The following is a 19,469-nucleotide window of genomic DNA, read 5'->3' as shown; positions in this document are numbered from 1 at the left end:
CATCTACCACGTCGAGTGTATCGACATGTCGCTCACGCAAAACAGCAGTCTGTGTCCGCTGTGCAAGAAATGCGTGCTCCCGCCAGGGTGCTGGAGCATGCCGGTGACAAACACAATGGTCCATCGGGACCACATGTTGCGGCGGTCATTGCAATAGCCGCGAGCACAGCTGCGAGCACAGCGAGCAATATATCCGCTCACGATAGATACCCTATAGACAATACTAGCATATACTCATTCCACCAACCACACCACACGTAGTATACATTACACTATCAAGCAAACTTATCATGCTTCCCCTTAACCCTCACATCCAGCACCACCTCATGGAAATCCCCTTCCTTCCGCGCCCGCCGCAACCGCCTCACCTCCTCATCCCCCAACCGTCTTCCAACGATCTCCTCCAACTCGCGCCGCCCGATCTTCTCCCGCGCCGCCGTCTCCTTGCGCGCCCGCAGCCGCGGCTTGAACCGCGCCTGCATGCGCACCCGCACCGTCGTCTCGAACCCCACGCTCGCCGCGTCGCCGCGGATCTCGACCGCGCTCCCGCTGGCCGTCTTGCTCGAGGCTTTCTCCCGCGCGCACAGGAACTGCTCGCGCTCGCCGCCGCCCGTCTGCAGCGCGAACGTGCGCGGGATCTCGCCCGGTATCACGGCGAAGGATTCATGCGTGGAGATCGCCGCGGCGGTGGCGTGCGGGATGCCGTGACTGTCGCAGCTTAGATATCTACCACCACCATCGTCCATTAGCATACCATGCCTTCACCACAGAAACAAAATACAAAACTCCCAAAGAGAAAACTGGAAGAGGTATACGCACTTCCCATGATGTCCCTTGAAACTCACCGCCTCCGTCCCCGCAACCCGCGTCGCAACCCACACCTGGCGCACGTCGTGCGGCTCGGCCGTCGCGGCGTCGCCGTCGACGAGGTTCTCGATGGCGCTGGCGAAGACGGTGCCGTTTGCGTCGGTCGCGATGCAGGTCGGCGGGTCGGTGGAGAGCACGAGTAGTACCGGGCCGGCGAGGTCGCTGGGCGTGTCGGCGGAGACCCAGCTGGTGTCTTCTGCGTTGTCGTCGTCGTTCGCCGAGGCGGAGGCGGAGACGGTGTCCGTCGTGGTGGTGGACGTGGAGGGTTTGGGGCGCGAGGACGGGTCCGGGTAGGGGTCGGCGCGGTGTTTGCGTTTTTTGGGCTTGTCGCCCTTGAAGGTTAGGGGTTTTACCATTGTGTGTATGTGTGTGAGGGTGGAGGGGTGTGGGAATTGTGAAGGGGTGGAAGTGAAGGCGGCGGTGATCTTATCGATAGCTTTAGCTAAGCCGTCACCGCTCACCAACTAGGTACTCCGTACAGTAGGGCTACAGTACCTTGTGGGCTAGTACTTTTCTAAGTTTCTATCACATTGCTATCGCTAGGGTACTATGATGTAATTGTGATGTCCACAAGGTCCCCGTCCTCCAGGTCACCGTATAAGTACTCTGTGCCGTCTAGTCAAAAGTAATCGCTGCCTTGATGGCGCTCTTGTTGCGCATCGACTCCAAACACTCCTCCCACTGATCGATCTTGAACACCTTGTTGACAATCCCCTTGACCTTCACCTTACCCGAATCCAGATAGTCAATCGCGGCCGGGAACTTGTACGTCTCGGAGAAGCTACCGATGATGGTGATCTCGTCCCCAAAGATCTTGCTGGGCGGCCACGACACCCGCGCGCTGTTGGAGTACACGCCGTACACGACGAGCTTACCGCCGCGGCGCACATAGTTGATGGCGTCCTCGAGGATCTTCACACTACCCGTCGCCTCGACGACGATGTCAAACCCGTACGGGTTGTCCTTCTTGAGCTTCTCGAACTGCGCGGCCGGGTCCTGCCGGGACAGCGCAATGTACTCGTCGCCCGCGTCGAGCGACTTGGCCAGGTCCATCTTCAGGCCCTCGGGCGCCGCCACGACCACGCGGCAGCCGCCGTTCATGCGGAGCAGCTGCGCCAGGATCAGACCCGTCGGGCCGGCACCGAACAGCAGCACTGACGAGCCCATCTTCGGGGCGATCTTGTCGAGGCCGTGGGCCGCGCAGGAGGCCGGCTCCAGCAGCGTGGCGTCGACGTCGGAGAGGTTCTTGATCTTGAAGACCCGGCCAGCTGGACTGGTCAGCGGCAGGTATACTGACAGGGTCGGGTGCACATACCGGGATAGGCGCAGTACTCGGCAAAGCCGCCGTTCATGGTGACGCCGTGTGCCTCAAAGTGCTCGCAGAAGAGCTCGTCGCCGCGACGGCAGTAGAAGCACTCGCCGCAGAGCTCCGAGTTGTCGGCAACGACGCGCTCGCCGACCTCGAACCCCTTGACTTTGGGTCCGACGGCCGCAACGACACCGACCGTTTCGTGGCCTATCGATGTGGGTCAATGTTGGTCAATGGGGTTGGGTTGTCTACGTCGACGACCTACCAGGCACCAGCGGGAACTAACAGGTCAGCATTGGCATGAGCGGGGTCAGGAACGAAGTTTATCTTGTCTTACCTTGGCGATGAATTCACCCTCGTGAATGTGGAGGTCAGTGCCGCAGACACCGCAAGCCTTGACCTTGATCTGGTGGGGTTAGTTGGCCTGTGGGCAGATGTTCTTCAGACAACATACCAAGACATCATTGTCGCGCAGGGTGGGCAGCGGAACGTCGACGACGGCGTGGGATTCGGGCTTCTCATATCTGAGAGCCTTCATGGTCTGAGGGAGAGTGGAACCCATGGTGAGAGATTGATGCACGGAGTAGGACGGAGGTAATGGAGGTAAGTCAGAAGAAGGGGAGTGGAATGATTGAATGAATTGAAGAAGAGGAAGAGAGGAAGAGAAGGGGAAACCGGAGAGAGAAAAGAATAGAAGAGGGATTTATAGAAAAGAGAGGGGCATCAAAAGTCAGATGAGGCCAGGTCAGGCAGGGTACTTGCGCGGTACCTCCCTCCGTATGACGCTCCCTCCCACCCTCAAGTCGCAGCCCCGTACCCAACCACTATGCCTGATTGAGCGGCCTCTGGTACCCCTCATGACGGTGTCTTTTCTTTTCTTCCTTCTGATTGAGATCGGTGAGTCCATTTGGTCTTCGTTCTGCTGTCTGCTGTCTACCATGCACAGAGTGTATACAGCTTCCCTCTATACAGATGCTCACCGATGACTTCATCCCCCACTCCAGCTAACGACCCGCTCCACCAGGCACCAGAAAGAAACCGGGATCCCGACTCCATCGAACCGACCAGAATCACCTACTATACACCTACACCTACACCTATACATACCCTACGGAGTACACTTTACAGTACATACTCTGTGCATCTACCAGCAGATCTCTTCCGTCCTCGTACCTGATCTCTATCAGCATATCCATCCATGGTTCTCGGATCGAACCGGACACGCACACACCGCGACACCCGCAAAACAAAGTAAAACTAACTCACCGCTGCTCCACTCTCCGACAGCGGACTACTATCGCCCTGGTCCCATGACCTCCCCCAGATACACAAAGTGATACATCCCATCCTGCGGCTTCTTTCTCCGCGCTCTCTATCCTTCTGGTCTAGACACCTACTCCGTACACACCTCCGCGGATGCTTACAGGTATCATCCCCCACACTTGCATCAATTGATGGATCGTCCCTCCAGATCCGCCTGCAGTGGTCTAGCCCAGCCCATGCGCCCGATTACAAACTACGGAGTATGGATCACTCCCAGATGGTGCCTGCGTGGGAGATAAAGGGCGAAAAAAGAATGGGAAGAAAAAGGTAATCATATTATCCCATCCATCAATGGGAAAATAATACTCTCAATACCAATACGGTCGTCAAACATCACAATTCATCGAGCCGGTCAAATCAGCCCTCCAGGGGAAACAGCCAGCTGAATATACAATGCCTCCAGACTCCAGCCTACTTCAATCCAAACCCTTCGCTGTTCGCCACCGCCGCCCACAACTTCCGCTCCAATTGCTCCCGCGTCTCGTACCGGTATAGCCCCAACATGTTGAAACATGTCCGCGCGGTCGGGAACCGCGACGCATCCTCCCCCAAACACGCCACCCGGATCGTCAGGCTTGTCGCCCCCATCGCCGGAATCCGATCACTTCCCGTGATAAACGACAAAATCTTCCGCTGCGCCTGCGGCCGAGTGTGTTGGAAGAAATCCCAGAACCACCGCACCACCGGCACCGTCTCTGGCCGAGCGACGCCCCAATTATCATACGTCGCCACGGCCCGCAGCGAGGCCACATCAAGCGCCTCATCCGATCCACGGACCAGAAGCTCGATCTCCTCGGGTCGGAACAGCGACAGCGCATTGCCTCCGCACACCGTAAAGAACCCGCGTTTGAACGGCTCGAATTGTCGCGTCACCGCCGTGTCCAGTAGGTAATGAACGTAGAGATCCACAAACTCTCGTCGATTGGCGTTCGTCACGGGTCGCTTCTCGCCCCCAGGGCAAAGCGGAACCGGCAACACCTCCCCGTAACGATCGACGTGGGCCACAAAATCATAACAGAATGTTTCTGCAACGTCCCCTTCAAACTCCAGCAAGGCTCGAAGGCCTTTGGCCAAAGCGGGTCGGTACTCCGCCAGATCGTCCAGACTACACTTGAACGGGGACCGCGTGGTAGACGGCTGCGGTCCGGTCGTCGGTGGAGCCGCTGCTAGGAGCTTCTTAAACGCAAACGGCGGCAACGCAATGTCCAGAATCGTAGAGTTGTAGATAGCCAACCCCAGGAGGACTCCCACCAAGAAGAACTGTTCCGATGACTCAAAGCAGTACGGGTTGAAGTAGCAGAATTGCGAATCCTCGTCGTATATAAAGAGTCCTGCCAACGTTAGTCAACCAAATCCTTGACCGAAACTGCTTGAAACATACCATGCTCCGGGTCAAAAACTTCCCGGACGAGAAGCAGGAACCATTCCTTACGAAGGCCTCCCGCGTCAATGCCCTCTTCACCCACAAACTCGATTCGGAGTCCCTTCTTAATCTCCTCCTGGCTGGACCCAACAACTTCACTCACACCCCGCAGGCTATCTTCAACGAGACAGTCACGTCGAACTTTGAGAACGAGATACTGACTGACGGCTTTCCGACTGAGGATGCTGTTGAAGAATGCTTCACGAGCCTTGACTTCCATCTGGCGGCGCGCATCATGCTCCATAATACGGATCTTAGCCCAGATGCTGAGGAAGAACGGGTATTGACAAAAGGAGAACTTCGCGGTTCGAGATTCCCAGGCTTCAAAATCGGCCACGAGGTCCGAATAATCTAGTAGTGTATTGTAAAACGTGCTGATGGGAAGAAGGTGCCCTCGTCGCTGAGCCTGGTAGTTGGTGGCAGAGGCCGCTTCTGCACTGAGAGCACTATCCGGCTTCCGCGACACGATCGTGTTGTTTGCGGTAAAAAGCAAGGACATCACCCGAGCCGCGGCGCGAATTTGCCAGTCGTCACTGTACACCACAGGTTGATCACGCTCATCGGTCGTCGGCTTGTTCGAGCTGCGTCCATTAATGGCAGCATGCAGCTCCGCAGGGGTGTTGCCGGCCGCGCTGGAAAAGCTAGGGACCAGGCTGTTGTCGTTTTTCGCTGTCTGGCTGCGTTTGCGTCCGTGTTGACGAGATAGGCGGTACGTTACGAAGCTCCCAACCAAGTCGACGATCTTCTCAAACTGTCCCACGGAGAACCGTGAGAACCAAGAGACCAGGTAGTGGTGACAATCATTGGGAAGGTGGGCCAATAGACCCAGTATTCGCTTGACCAGCCCCGAATGGTGCCCTGGACCACCACTGCGATGTCGAGACGGAGGCTTTGGATCAGGTGCGCGTTTCGGATTGGGGTCCTTTGGGTGAGAAGGCCTTCTCTCGTCCCGGGGCGGATAGGTAGGCGTGTTGAAGGGGAGCGATGTGCTGGAAGAGTAAATCATGGGATTCGCCAATAGGATCAAAAGAAATCGGATGTCCCCTGGTTTCTTCAAAGGCCGCCGGGGCCGTTTCAATAGGTTTTCCGTAGCCTTGAGGAGGGTTCGCTGCAGATGCAGGCGCGATTCTACAAACTCCTTCTCGATCATGCTCAGATCGGTAGCATCCCACCTCCGGCTTCGCACATAATCCTCCTCCCCGCGAATATCTGCAGGCTTCATCTCAGACCATCTTTCAACCCACGACAGCCCAGCTGTCAGAATGAGTTGGTACCAACGGGCGAGTTCGGTCCAATTGATTCGGGGACTCCGCGAGTTGACAAGCCTGGATGAATGCGAGCTCTTTTCTTTCGGATGAGCATGACTCTGACTACCCTGCTGTTCGTCATCATGCATCCACCAAGAAGAGTTCTCCGCCAAGTCCCCAATCAACAAAGTCTTTTCGTCGGGCTCAAATGGCGAGAGAATCGGCGCAGGGGCAGAGCTTGGGTCTGGTTTAGGCTTTGAGGGGCTGCTCTCACTGGCGGCACGCGGAATGTGTTGCCCCGTAGTAAAGGAGCGATTAAGGCAGTCACATCCCTTAAAACAGGAAATTATATACTCCTCGAGTGCTTTAAAAACGTACGGGTGCCTTGGCAATTCTTTCGTCTCAGGATCGTACGACCGCGCCGCCGGCCGAGGCGAGCGATCCCTCCTGGGAGCGTTCTGGACATCACGGCTCTGCATTTGCGATTCCCGTGATTCCGAGGGGTACGATGACGATGTCCCTTGTGGCTTCAGATAGTGGGGCATTCCATTCATTCCATCCAGCTTTCCCGGTCGACTAGATGCAGACGTACTTCGATTTCGTGGGTCAACCTTCGGTCGAGGTTCTGACAGGTGCCCGGAAGATGACTGGCTGAGGGACTGCGAACTATTTTCATCCTGTCCAGCACCTGTTGGCTTACTGGGAGCATTTCCGCTAGGGAACGCTCGCGGTCCAGGCATATCCAACAGTTGGTGGAGGTAGCTCGCAACGCATCCGTCAATGATGGCTTTGGTTCGTTCAACAGACAGAGGGACAGCTACACCATTAGTCAGAGAATAGAGCAATAGAATCTCTAAAACAGAACCATACCTTTCCTAGCAACTGGCGGGTTTTTGGTAGGATGTGAATGTCCATGGGTGGACGAGTCATTAGACTCCCGGTACGGCTCCAAATCATTGACCGTCAAACACTCCGTACACCGAAAAACGTGAAGATTCCGCGGCCATCGCACCGTAGAATTGCACGTCATGCATTTCCCCGTTGTCAATTCCTCACCTGGCGCACGTGTCGAGCCCTTGCGAGGGCTTGTCGCAAGCTCGGGCAGATACGTCACGTTCTCGTCGTCGTCATCGTCATCGTCGGAATCCAGAAAGTCCTGCTTCCTGGGGCGTCTTTTCCCAATGCCAGGGAATGGCGACGGGAAGGGATGACTGATCGAGCGCGAATGACCGCGACGCCGCGGCGGCGAGGTGGGCAAGTCTGGGTTCATGGATGGCAAAAGCTGGGCATCTTGAGGAAGCAAGGACGGCGCAGTCCTCTCGTTTGGAACCGGGATGAAGGGCGTCGTGGGATTGGCACCTGGCGAAGACGGGTTACGTGCGGAACGCGACGGCATATGGGCGCATTTGGCGGTGCCGGGTCTGAAGAGTGAGCAGGAGAACTAAGTTCGGTTCAGGTTGAAGTAGATCAGTCGATCCGGGGCGGATAATATCGAACGGTGGTTGAACTGGTAGGGTCGGGTATCGTCTGACAATTGAAGATCGTCCATGCACCGTAGGGACATTGACTGGCGATTATGGAAGAAGGGGAAGAACGAGGTTCAATCGGCGAGAAGGGGTTGGTTCCTGGGGAAGCAACGGAAGCACACGCAACCGCCTAGTCACCAGGATGGGTCCGAGATCCACTGATGTACAGCTGGTCGGCCAGGGATGTGTGTGTATGAGGATAGGACGGCGGTATCTAGGTAGACCGAAGAATTGGGAGAAAAACGAGAGAGCTTAGGATGAAAGAAAGAATGACAGGAAGAATGAATGAGGGGTGATAGCGACGAAGGAAGCTGTTTCTTCTCTTGGCACTGTTGGACATTCCTCAGTTGCTATTTTCGGCCATCACATGACGATCTTTCCGTACATCACGAACTGCCCCAATATATATTTTATCTAACTACCACACGCTCTTGACTACATGCAACTACAGTCCAAAGAGCTACAGCCAGCTACATCTACCCTACACTGCAACCCTTGAACCAAAAGAACACAAAATCGTCATACTTCGTTAGGGGAATCATCGAAACGAATCCAAAGGAAAAGGTTTTTGCTAACAGGCGATCCGTTAGATCTGTTGCATTAGACTCGCTCCGCAGTATCCCAGAGAGCCGAGCCAGGGACGAAATAAACACATCATCCTTGAAAAGATTTTTTCCCCACTCCAAACACAACAAGCACCTTCGTAGATCCACCCCTCTACCCTTAACGGTATCTCCAGTAGCTCTGGGTGTTCTGGCGCTTCCAGGTGTGGCGACGGCCAGAGCGGGTGTTGTTGTAGCGGTGGCCCTTGTTGATACCACGGGACTTCTTGCCAGTGGAGGTGAGACCACGGGCCTCGCGGTGCTAAAGGGGGGTTAGTTGCCATTCCTAATATTGAAGAGTCCGAGAAACATACCTTGTGGACGGGGTTGCAGATCCAGTTGATGCGAGCATCGCGGCGGATGGCCTTGTGCTGGGGGTCAACGCAGATCACCTCAAAGTACTTGTAGGTGGAGTCCTGGTTGATCCAGTAGGAGTTCAGGACACGCAGGTTGGCGCAACGACGACCAACACGCTCCTCAGCGGTGGCACGGAGAGCACGCTGGTACTTGAGCTGGTTCACACCCATGTTGGTAGGCTTGCCTATTGCACATCCCATTAGCCTCTAATTTCCCCCACCTGCTCAGAGTCGGATCGAACGTACCGTAGGTGGCACCCTTAGGGACGGGGCGCTTGCGGCCACCGCGGCGGACACGGGCACGGTAGACAACATAGCCCTGCTTGGCCTTGTAGCCGAGACGACGAGCCTTGTCGGGACGAGAAGGACGGGAAGCACGGTGGATAGCGTTCAGCTGACGGAGCTATATTGATGCACTCTCAGCAAAGTTCAACGAGTGTATAGCAAGACACACGAGCCCCCAGTGGGAGAGGTCTTTTCGGTGTGCCACATCCACATCCGCCGGCGTTCAAAGGGATCGTTTCAAGCCGCCCAGTATTCCCTCTCTCGGAAGAAATAGAAGGGATCCTATGGCATAGCACACGAGCACCCGGCGGGATGTTAAATGATCGCAGATTGGGGGGGAATTCTCACCTCCCAGCAACGGACACGGAGCAGGAAGCGAATCACGTCGGACTGCTTCTTCTTCTGGATTTCTTCCACGTACTTGAGGGCACCCATCTGGACGGAAAATGCAAAATTAGTTTCGTTGAACGATTGAGTGAAGTCGCTAACAGTCGATTGTCGATTGAAGTTGAAGTCGCGATGGAACGGAAAGGCACGAGAACATACCTTGTCGGCGTGGCAGGTCGTCGATTGTCGTCGTTGTCGCTGCTGAAAAGTTCGAGAAGAGAAGTCTTGAACGAGGTCGGGAGGAGTTGTGTGTGGGACGCTAGCGATTTAGGCGAGCCTTCCTGTCCACCAATCAGCACCCTGACGAGTGGGCCCCAAATTAATGCCTGAGGTGTCTATTATCTTTCCTTTCTGGAGCCTGACTAATCCAGATTCCCTCAGGCTACAAGGCATCAGCCTTCTGTGGAGTACAAGTCTCGAAGCTATCGGATCGATCTGTCAACCACCAAACAACCCCATTCTTGAATTGGTCTAACGGTGCGAAAGAAAACAAAATTTGTCCCAGTAACTATGTAAGCATTTTCTGCCCCATGACAATTTCATGACAATGTGAACTAACCCAATGTCACCACTGTAATCTGGGGACGGGTCAACAGCAGTAATCACAGAGAACAGCCAAATTAGACAAGAACAAAAAGGAAATCAACACAACAAATGCAAAACCAGCTCCAACGAATCGACTCCATGTCAATCGCCCCAATGTCAAACTGGTTTCAAATCATGACATCACGCCGTGAAATTCTATTAGGTATCAGCGCTAACGACGGGTCATAACTCTCTTTGTTCGTTCGTGGCACATGTTTTCTAAGTCTCTTTGGAAACGCGTGGTACAAAATAAAAGCGAGAGGCCAACGGGAGGCGTAAGGAGTGACAAGATATGGGAATAGCGGGGGAGGGGGTACAAGGATCAAAAGAAGGTCGTCGAATACAGACGGATCCAGATGGTCTGACAGAGAGGTCAGAAACAGAGCAACTGGAATCAAGATGAACGAAAGATTGCCACAGAATCGTACACAATCTCAAGAGCCTAGCGACAATCCCTGGAAACGGTTCACCCAATCGCCAGGGCCAGGATGCATGCGCGGGGGACCTGAGCTTCCGCCAGGGCTTGTCGCATAGTCGGCATAGCTCGAGTCCAGCCCTCCAAAGGAGTGGGGCGAATACGGAGCGAATGGGTCCGCCGAAGCAAGTCCGCCGAGGCCTGATTCTGGCATGCGAGAACCCTGTCCGAAGGATTGAAACGAGTCGGGATAGGTATTGCGCACTAAGCCAAGAGGGTTGCCGACGGCCTCTCTTCCGCTCTCGGCGGTGTCTCGGGCGTGACTATATGGAGCATTATCATGCTGGTGGGACCGATCCGCTTGCGATTCCTGGTTGTATAGGGTGTTGGAGTGCTGTAGACCAGCGCTCGGGGGCGTAACAAACGACGCGGGGTTGATCGCGGACATCCAAATTCGGGTCTTGTAAATCTTGAAGAGATCGGTCACCAGAGAGTTAAAGTTGATGTAAGAATCCGCGAAATAGTAGAAGGTGAGTTTCTTCCAGTCCCTGTAAATGCGTATTAGTGTATGATCATTATTGGCAAGCGTCGACACTTACATTTGAAACTCTGCGTCGAGGATTTCCATGTTGAGGCGGTGTTCTGCAACCTTTTGCTGACAAACACGCTTGGCCTTTGCCTCATTTCCTTCTTTGTCACGCAAAGTGAGGATCTCATGGTTCTGGGCCAGTCTCTTGATCAATTTGGGCTTGATATCTGCCGCGGAGTCTTGCACGCCGTGGCCGTGAGGACCCATGCCACCAATGGCACTGCGGCCACCAAGGCTGCCAGGGGCACCAACGACGTTTGCAGCAGCATTCTGACCCTGTCTGGAAAACATCATCAACCACTTGTAATGTTCTTCGGCGTAGTGCTGCTTCAGCTCCCGAGCTTCCTGCATAGTGATGTCGGCATGTTTGATGGTTCCTAGATCTGTACCGCGATCCGCTTCGACAATGACGAGGTCACCGGGCTTCACCTGCAGACCGGTATCTTCCTGGATATAGAACACGTCCGCCCGATGGCACTTGAATGACACAATATACAGGAGCTGGTTCTGATGCGGATGTGCTAGGCCTGGCTGATGACGACCGTAGGTGTTCGGCATGGCGTAAGCCTGGTGTAGAGACGTTGGGACGGCAGACGGGCCCTCGGGAGCACGAAGAGCTTGATCGCGCGCAAAATAGGATTCTGCAAACCGACGAGCTCGTAAATACTCAGTTTCCAGTTCATGTTCCTCGGAATGAGGAGCCATATGAAAACGCTGATACTCACGATTCTGGCTTTGGGCACTTGTGAGAGGTCCTTCGCCAATGCTCGCAAAGGATTCCTCTCGGTCGGGCATTCCAGCGCGTGCGGCCGCGGCCGCGACAGCAGCAGCCTGCGATTCCCCCGACACGGAGGGGTGTCGGATCGGGATGTCTGCAAAAGAATGGCGCCGGCTTTGCGGGATATCGGAGATGCCGCCAAACCCGAGAGAAGTTTGCCAATGAGCCTTCCTGAAATTCTCCAGGGCACGATTATCCAATGACGCAAGATGAGGGAACTGTTTCTCCAAATTGGCCGAATGTTCCGAGAATCGTCTCCGAGTGTTGCTATGGATGTGACTGTAGCCAGGGATATCGCGCACCTCATCGAGGTCTTCTACCGCCAGGTCTGCTTCCTCTGGCACACTGCCACGGATGCGATGCAAATTATGCAAGCCGGCACCGGCACCAACTGTATATCCACTGGCCGCGGACGTGGTGGACATTGCGCGGTCTCTGAAGCTACCATCGACGTGGCCGGCGGCTTGGCGCAGAAGAGCATTCTCCCGCGACAGCTGTTCGATGGTTCGGGCCTGGTTCGTAGCGTAGTTGTTGAGGCTACCGTCCGAGCCGTGGGGACTTCCACCGTCATCATCGTCATCTTCACGCACACGGCCCAGAGTAGCCGGGTCGTGGCCCAACTCGCCCAGGAGGCTAGGACGAGAAGACCGATGCTGCAGTGCAGAGAACTGACCGCCGTTGCGGGAACGACCGCCCGAGTATGCGGCTCCGGACTTGTTGGCCATGACGGGCAAGAACTCTGGGTCTAACTGTCCCACGGAGTATGACTGAGAACGGTATGTCTTGGGCGTGGGATGGAGAGGGATGGAGAACGGGATAGCGGATTCACCAGAGGTGGTACGGGTCGTGGGACTCAACAACTCATCAGTGAAGTGATTGCTCACAGTCGAGGGGTTGGACATGGTGGGAGAGGGAACGATCTCTGAGAGCCTGGGAGGAGGTTCCTTCCGGGACTCAGTATTCCAGATCCCCGTGCCCCAGGGGAACGAGCTCCCTCCGACATGCGGCCAGTTCATCGAGTTGGTCAATCCAGGGCTCGTGTTGGTAGGCCATCCAGACTGGTCGGTGGCTGGGCTGGTTGGATTTGTGATCCCAGTCGACAGAGGACCAGCTGTCGTCAAGGACGCCTTGCGAGGGAGATTGGCGGGAACTTCGTTCAGCCAGGAAGTTCGACGGGCAGGCTTGGGTACCGGTGCAGCGGTAGATACAGGAGGCAACTGGGTGTGGTCTCCGTCATCGTCGGAAGACGCTAGAGCCTCTGAATCGGGAGTGGAACGGCGAACACCGGGATGAGACCTTTCCAGTCTAGCTGAAGCGTTGCTGGGTGGGGTCGTGGCAGTCTTCGGCGTCTGAGCCGATCTGGACGTTTGGGCGGACATGATGACGTTTCTTCGAGGTCGGGTATGTCCGGAAGCGCAGAGCTAGTAGAAGTGGTGAAGCTTCGGTGACAGAAGTGATAGCTGAAGTTGAGATATAGATGGAATTCTATTTGAGTGCTGAAACTGAGTTAGTTGGCTTCATCAGATGCGCGCCCAACAGAGGCGAAAGGTGGGTGAGGTGAGGTGGGTAATCACCTGTGATAAACACGAGACGCGATAAACACAGAAGTGATGGCAAATATCTATTAAGCAGGGACAGATAAGGACGATATAGGCTTTGGAGACAAGGGTCAGCAATGAGTATCAGGGAGAAAATTAGGTGAGTGTGGTAAATCATAGGGAAGGACCGCAGGGAATAAAGATTAATGAAGCAAGGCAAGACCACCACTGCGGCAGAAATACTGGAAGTATGTGAAGTGATCGATATCAGACAGGTTTGGCGTTCCAGACCTGATCTAATGTGATCGTGTATTCACGGATTCCCGGCCATGCGATTGCGCGGTGATCACTGTCCACTTCTTGGAAATTCACGGCTTGATAAAGTCAAGTAGGGATAGTGAAAACAGCCTAGCGCATTTCACATTTCCCATGTGCGCAGTCTGGGGAGGGATATGGACATTGACAGAAGTCTGGTGTACGCGGTTTCGCGTTCGCAAGGGGCAAGCTGGGGGAACCGAGGGATGAAATGAAATTGCGGGGAAGCGGCAGGTGTCAAACGGCGACCAGACCAGCAGAGACAACCTCCATCGGGCAACACATCACACATACCTGGTAGAGTACAATTTCGGATCAAGCCAGGAACCGTTAGAGCAGTGCGATATGGCGAACAATTTCTGTGAAAACGAGGCAATGGGATTTCGTGATCGCGTCTATTCGCGCATTCCGTTAGTGACTATTCGACTCGCGATCGTACGATGCAGGGTTTCAGGACAACTCACCAATCTAGAAAAAAACAAGGCGACTTTTAAATCTATCAAACTCAAGCAAAAGCAGTCTTTGGACCGAATTCGTCGTCCAGGTTGTAATCGAACAAATGTAATCGTGCGAAAGAAGCGACCAGGCTTCTCGTCTAAATCACCAGGAATTGAGCAGAAACGCGCTCTGCGACAACCGTAGACAAGAAGCTGCAGGTCGTTCTTTAAGAAGTCCTTCGGAAAGGCCGATGTATTCTCTGTCTGTCCGAAGGTAGATTTTGCAGTTCGTTTTTTCTCCCGTTTCTTTTTCCGAAGCGAAAAAAAAAAGTATGACTTATTATATGACTTTCCGACACGAATTTGTTCACGAGAAGGGATAAAAATGGGTTCTAGAATGTACTCGAGTCGGTTTCGCTGTACCAAAGGGGGAACTCAGAAGGCGCGGGTCGGAGATGATGGTAGTGTGACCATCGACGGATGACGTTGGGGAAAGGCGATCTGGCTCCGATAAGTATGAGTAGATCCCTCAAGAGCAGCGCATCTTGAGGGAGACGCGCGCAGGACCGAAGAAAAAGAGGCGAAACACACGCGAAACTTTCGCGACCCGGACGGACGAGGAGGATAGAAGGTCGGAGGTGGTATGGTGCGGTGGTGGTTGCAGAGGAGCAAGACGATCGAGCCTTTATGGGGGCGACGGTCGAAGTGGGGAGCTCGGCGGCGCAGCTGGATGATGGCCCGGGTCGGGGATTCTGCAACGGTATTTCTTTTTCAACGTAGGAGAACCCAGGGACAGAAAAGAAGGCGGATTCGAGTCGATGACGGAGGGTAATGATGATGTCAAAGGGGGAAGAAAGGGAGCAGGTGGATCAGAAGAAAGAAAGGAAGTGAAAAGAGAGGACGGAAGTGGAAGAGGCGAAAGTCAGAATAAGATGGGAAGAAACCCCAAGGAAGTGGAGAGGGGGAGGAAATAAAAAAAAAAAGACCAGAGATTATTTTTGAGGGAGAAAAAATAAATATTAACCAAGGATTATTAGAAGAGGCGAAAAGACATGGTAATTTTTTAGAAGGGGTTGTACGGAGGACGGTCGTAAGGTCACTAAGTGGTAGGGTAGGGTAGGGGGGCGAGAGGAGGGTAGGTTGGATCATGCAAAGCTAAGCGTCCTGACCGTCGTCGGTAGCTCCCTCAGCCCACCCGAAATGGAGGAGAAAAGGGGAGAGGCAGTTGAGAGCCACGGGCCCAGACTGGGAGAAGAAGTGGCGCCGGTGGATGGGCTGCTACATCCGTCCGTTGTAGAGTGTCTCCTTGAACGGACATTGGCTGGGGGGCCCGGACACCAGTCCGTACCGGGTTTAACTCCCCTCGATCCCTTTTCGAATCCCACGCCAATCAGACGGTGGATGGAGGGGCGGGGTAAACGAGATTCGATGAAGTTGTCTGGAGCACAAGTCGCGCGACCGTGCGATGAACAAAGCGGCGTTCGGATAAACGTCCAGGAAGTACGAAATACCTATTGTTTCTTGCCTTCTTGTCTAATGTACTACGGAAATGGAGGGGAGGAAATACCTGGTCCATACCTAGATACCCAAGGTATAATGCAGGGAAGTCGAATGATATGGATGGGCTGATCGAATGGTGCATGCGGTTGTGATGGAGGGAATCCCATACAGACAGAGTAGTATGACAGGCAGAAAGAACTGCCAGGTCGGCCATCGATGGAACGCCTGGGAGTGGGTCGGGCCCTAAGTGGAGCGCTTCCCCCCTCCAAACTTCGAAGATCCTCCGCGCTGTCTCACTGGCCTCTGCGCCATCGTCTCCTCCTCTCAGCATGGTTGGATTGCATTTGCAGCTCGGGGATGCGACGTTCATCAGGCAGTACCTGAATACATACCTACCTACCTAAGTGTTCGTCTTTGTCCGTTTTGGACATAATATCAGTGATAATGTATATATATAGTCTTTTTCTTATCTCATTATTCTATTTTGTATTTTTGTTTTAACATTGGGAGATATATATAACTCTAGCTGATGTTCCAACCATTTCCCTAGAGGTATACCTCAGGTAGCAATCATTTTGCCCAGGAACTCGGACTTCCCTTCGGGTCAATCCTGGTTCATTCGACAGACTCTTCCAGGACAATTGCAGTCAGTGTCCGTCATCTCCTGCAGAGGAGACGACCGTGCTAGACGCCACTTCGGACAGGGTGCCATCCCTGCCGCAGAGAGAACCCCGTACAGAATACACCATGTACGGAGTATGTACATGTACATTGAACAAGGAAAGAGTCCGACGTCAAGTGGAGCATGTGCAGAAACTGACGTTCCACACGTGTGGACTTATCACGTCATCCTGTCGCTTGAATGTCACCCTATCCTGAGTGTTGAGAATATCTTCTCAACAGATCCAACCGACCGGGTATAAGAGAACGATCTCTCCATCCAAACTCTGCCTACTACCCAAGTCATACCTAGGTACCTATTCTCCATCAACTGGTGATATTCTGCGGCTGAATACGAGCACAGTCTGGTACCCCCTCACTCTCACTACTGTCACTCACTGTCACCAGCAACAACCCTACCGACTGCATCTCTAGCTGCATCCGAAATTGCGGGGGACACTAATGCCCAAAGAAAACCATATTAATAACAATAATAAATGACCTACAGCCGTAGGAGAGGTACTAGCCCGACCGATGCCCAATGAGAACCCCTCTGCCACAGACGATCGACTCCCACCAAATGAGGATTGCGGAGAGAGCTCCTCCGCGTCCGGTCGGGTCGACCTCAACCCCGCCATCTGGAATCGACCCGAGCGATCAAAGTCATTCTCTCCACGAGGCCCCATATCTTTTACCATGTATCTTGTGCTCACGGGTAATAAGCGAAGACGAAATAATTCGAAGGAGGCGGGTCCCGGGAGAAACAAGCTAGCAAACCTCCCCCCCCCAACATGACTCCGAGGCCACGGGGCCAGCTACAGTACCATGGATCTGTGCCTCCGGACATGTCGGTTTCTTCCATTCTTTAGACCTAACTGTTACTTATTCAGGAACAGACCCCCGTGGAAACCAGTGACGTAGGTAACCATCTCTGGGTCTTATCATCTGATGCGATGGAATAGAGAGATCCATTGTTCTACCGGCTGTGGCCGGATACCCATTGGATGGCGGGAAGTCTCTTCGGATGAATTGCACAATGGCCGGCCCAAGAGACTCGATTCCAGCCAGTCATCTGACAGCGGGGAGCCAAGGTCAATGCCATCGATCAACCCACTACTATCTTGATCCTTACCCCGGATTCTAAGCCGATGGCCATTGGAGCTGGCCGCGTCCAGACCAGCCTGGCTCCCGCAGAGATGAAAGTAAAATAATAATAACAATAGAACGGATAATGACAATGTCCGGCCGAAAGATTGGCTTTTTCAGGCTATCTCCGAACAGAGAGTTCTCACCTGATCTTCGATTCCACCTACCAGGTAAGTAAACTCCTCGTGGATTATCTGTGTCATGCCGAGGATGTACCCGATCCAGCAATACAGCTCTCTTTCCCCGCCTACAACAATCGTTCATCCTTGGCTTCTCTCCACCTCCCGTCCTCCGCCCGACGCTAGTACCTTATGTAGCAGGTCGACGTCTTGTACTGTCGATATGCGTGGTGTCTTCCAGTCTAGGCGTTGACACCTGACGCACGTGGCGGGTCCATGTCGTCGAGGCCATTGTGTGATGCAGGGATGAACAGATTCCATTGGAGACGAACCTCATAGAATTGATTTGGTATAATACACTGGGCGCAAAGACCTCTATCTACTCATTAGATACGATATCCAAACAGATCAGACCAGATCGGACCAGACCGGACGTGAACGCGAAGAGCATAGCTCAAGGGTTGTCCAACGGACCCGCACTAGCAGTCGCCTGAGCTCCCTTCTGCTGGCGAAGCTTTTCCTCAAACTTAGCAAACTCGTGCATCGAGATCTCCTCTTCCGCATCCATCACCTGTTCGACACCCTGAACTTCTTCGATCTGTTCACCTCGTTAGCCCAACCCGCCTCAAGACGCCAATACAACAGCAACAGACTTACATAGTGCATCAGCATGGACTCAATACCATTGCGCAGGGTAACAGTGCTCGAATCGCAAGTCCGGCACGCACCGCGCAACTTGAGCATGACGATGCCGTTCTCAAACCCGCGGAACTCGATATCGCCACCGTCCTCCTGGATCGCCGGGCGGATGCGCGTATCGAGCAGCTCCTTGATCATACTGACCACCTCATCGTCTTCCTCGTTGTAGCCGAGCGACTCCTCCTCGCCGCCCTCCTGCGCATGCTCGCCGGTCTTGGCGACCGTGTTGACGAGCGCCTCGCCCGACGTGACCGCCTGCGTGATTAGGCTGAACACCTCCGGCTTGATGTGCGCCCAGTTCGCGTCGCTCGCCTTGGTCACGGTGATGAAGTCGGGCCCGTAGAACACCGATGTTACGCCCTCCACGTTGAGGAGGTTGGCCGCCAGCGGCGACGGGTGGGGCGGCGCGAGCGTGGAGCGCGGCGAGAGGTATTCCAGGAACGTCGTGGGGAAGTCTTCCGGCAGGACGCGGTGGTTGGGGATGAACTTCAGTGCCTGGACATGGGAATCACCCGATTAGTACACTGTACCGGCTGCCCGCGGCGCATTTCGGGAAACTTACATCTGGGTTGGGGGTGTTCTCGGTCTGGATGAAGATGGAGCGCTTGCTGGTGGGCGAGGACCCGTTGACGGGGGCCACGGCGGACATGTGGTTAGGTCGCAGAGTCGGCCGGCGGCGAGTCTCTGAGGCTGTGATGGCAGGCAGACGAGCCGAACGGTGAATGCTTCTGTAGGATCCGAAGACGGCGGTTTGCACTGTTCGGGACTCGAGGCAGTTGACGGGCTGCATCGCCCGTCTGGTGCTGATCATCGCCCGTCGGAACATCGTTGCGGAGGCTGAGCTGACCGACATGATGTGTACGTATGATGGTGATTGTTGTAGAGGGGAAAAAAAGATGTTTGAAATGCATATCTCCGGTGTCCGGGACAATTGACGCAATGACAGCACGTGACTTTCGGCAAACTTGATTGCTGACAAATGCGGCAAACCCGGGGGCCAATCAGACAGAGTTGTTTAACATCACAACGACGAAGGTTCTTTGGCCTTCACCTAGAGAACACTGCATGATCGATATTATGGTTGAATACATGATAAGCATAATGTACCGGAGAACGGCCTGCAGTGAACCGCACCCGGCTTTGGAAACAAAGCAAAGCCTTACCACCGCACTTGCCAACCACAAGACAACATGAACTGCTCATCGGACAAGTAGTGCATGAGCTGTAGCTTGTCTTCATGCGCCACTCGTCCGATAAGCAATATCTATGCTATTACTACGGTCATCCCCAACCTTGACAATGTTGGCATTGGACAAGCACCTTATTCCAATCGAAATGTCTATTTTCTAACTCTATACCCTCT

The 19,469-nt window shown here is 54.2% G+C and overlaps 6 protein-coding genes across 6 annotated transcripts; 1 reads left to right on the top strand and 5 right to left on the bottom strand.

Annotated features, from left to right (window-relative positions):
- Positions 1 to 1,482: 1,482 nt before the first annotated feature.
- On the bottom strand, positions 1,483 to 2,738 carry ATEG_03766 (zinc-dependent alcohol dehydrogenase family protein; the record flags this gene model as incomplete). The annotated part of the gene is made up of 5 exons (XM_001212944.1): positions 1,483 to 2,135; positions 2,183 to 2,383; positions 2,442 to 2,457; positions 2,514 to 2,582; positions 2,631 to 2,738. 5 exons carry the CDS (start codon positions 2,736 to 2,738, stop codon positions 1,483 to 1,485), a joined length of 1,047 nt encoding a protein of 348 aa, XP_001212944.1.
- Positions 2,739 to 3,910: 1,172 nt separating this feature from the next.
- ATEG_03765 (HECT-type E3 ubiquitin-protein ligase) lies at positions 3,911 to 7,565 on the bottom strand (the record flags this gene model as incomplete). Its single annotated transcript, XM_001212943.1, has 3 exons — positions 3,911 to 4,830; positions 4,881 to 6,986; positions 7,040 to 7,565. 3 exons carry the CDS (start codon positions 7,563 to 7,565, stop codon positions 3,911 to 3,913), a joined length of 3,552 nt encoding a protein of 1,183 aa, XP_001212943.1.
- Positions 7,566 to 8,418: 853 nt separating this feature from the next.
- ATEG_03764 (60S ribosomal protein eL15) lies at positions 8,419 to 9,373 on the bottom strand (the record flags this gene model as incomplete). The annotated part of the gene is made up of 4 exons (XM_001212942.1): positions 8,419 to 8,559; positions 8,612 to 8,838; positions 8,900 to 9,056; positions 9,287 to 9,373. The coding sequence occupies 4 exons, from the start codon at positions 9,371 to 9,373 to the stop codon at positions 8,419 to 8,421; spliced, it is 612 nt and encodes a 203-aa protein (XP_001212942.1).
- A 971-nt stretch (positions 9,374 to 10,344) lies between these two features.
- On the bottom strand, positions 10,345 to 13,071 carry ATEG_03763 (uncharacterized protein; the record flags this gene model as incomplete). Its single annotated transcript, XM_001212941.1, has 2 exons — positions 10,345 to 10,873; positions 10,925 to 13,071. 2 exons carry the CDS (start codon positions 13,069 to 13,071, stop codon positions 10,345 to 10,347), a joined length of 2,676 nt encoding a protein of 891 aa, XP_001212941.1.
- Positions 13,072 to 15,182: 2,111 nt separating this feature from the next.
- ATEG_03762 (uncharacterized protein) lies at positions 15,183 to 15,611 on the top strand (the record flags this gene model as incomplete). Its single annotated transcript, XM_001212940.1, has 1 exon — positions 15,183 to 15,611. One exon carries the CDS (start codon positions 15,183 to 15,185, stop codon positions 15,609 to 15,611), a length of 429 nt encoding a protein of 142 aa, XP_001212940.1.
- Positions 15,612 to 17,861: 2,250 nt separating this feature from the next.
- On the bottom strand, positions 17,862 to 18,959 carry ATEG_03761 (NifU family protein; the record flags this gene model as incomplete). The annotated part of the gene is made up of 3 exons (XM_001212939.1): positions 17,862 to 18,005; positions 18,065 to 18,601; positions 18,669 to 18,959. 3 exons carry the CDS (start codon positions 18,957 to 18,959, stop codon positions 17,862 to 17,864), a joined length of 972 nt encoding a protein of 323 aa, XP_001212939.1.
- Positions 18,960 to 19,469: the final 510 nt, after the last annotated feature.

The sequence above is a fragment of the Aspergillus terreus genome, genomic scaffold (genome assembly GCF_000149615.1).
Source record: "Aspergillus terreus NIH2624 scaffold_5 genomic scaffold, whole genome shotgun sequence".
In the NCBI taxonomy this organism is placed as follows: domain Eukaryota; kingdom Fungi; phylum Ascomycota; class Eurotiomycetes; order Eurotiales; family Aspergillaceae; genus Aspergillus; species Aspergillus terreus.
The sequence above is the reverse complement of the archived record's forward strand: the minus strand, read 5'-3'. Positions and strand labels throughout refer to the sequence as shown.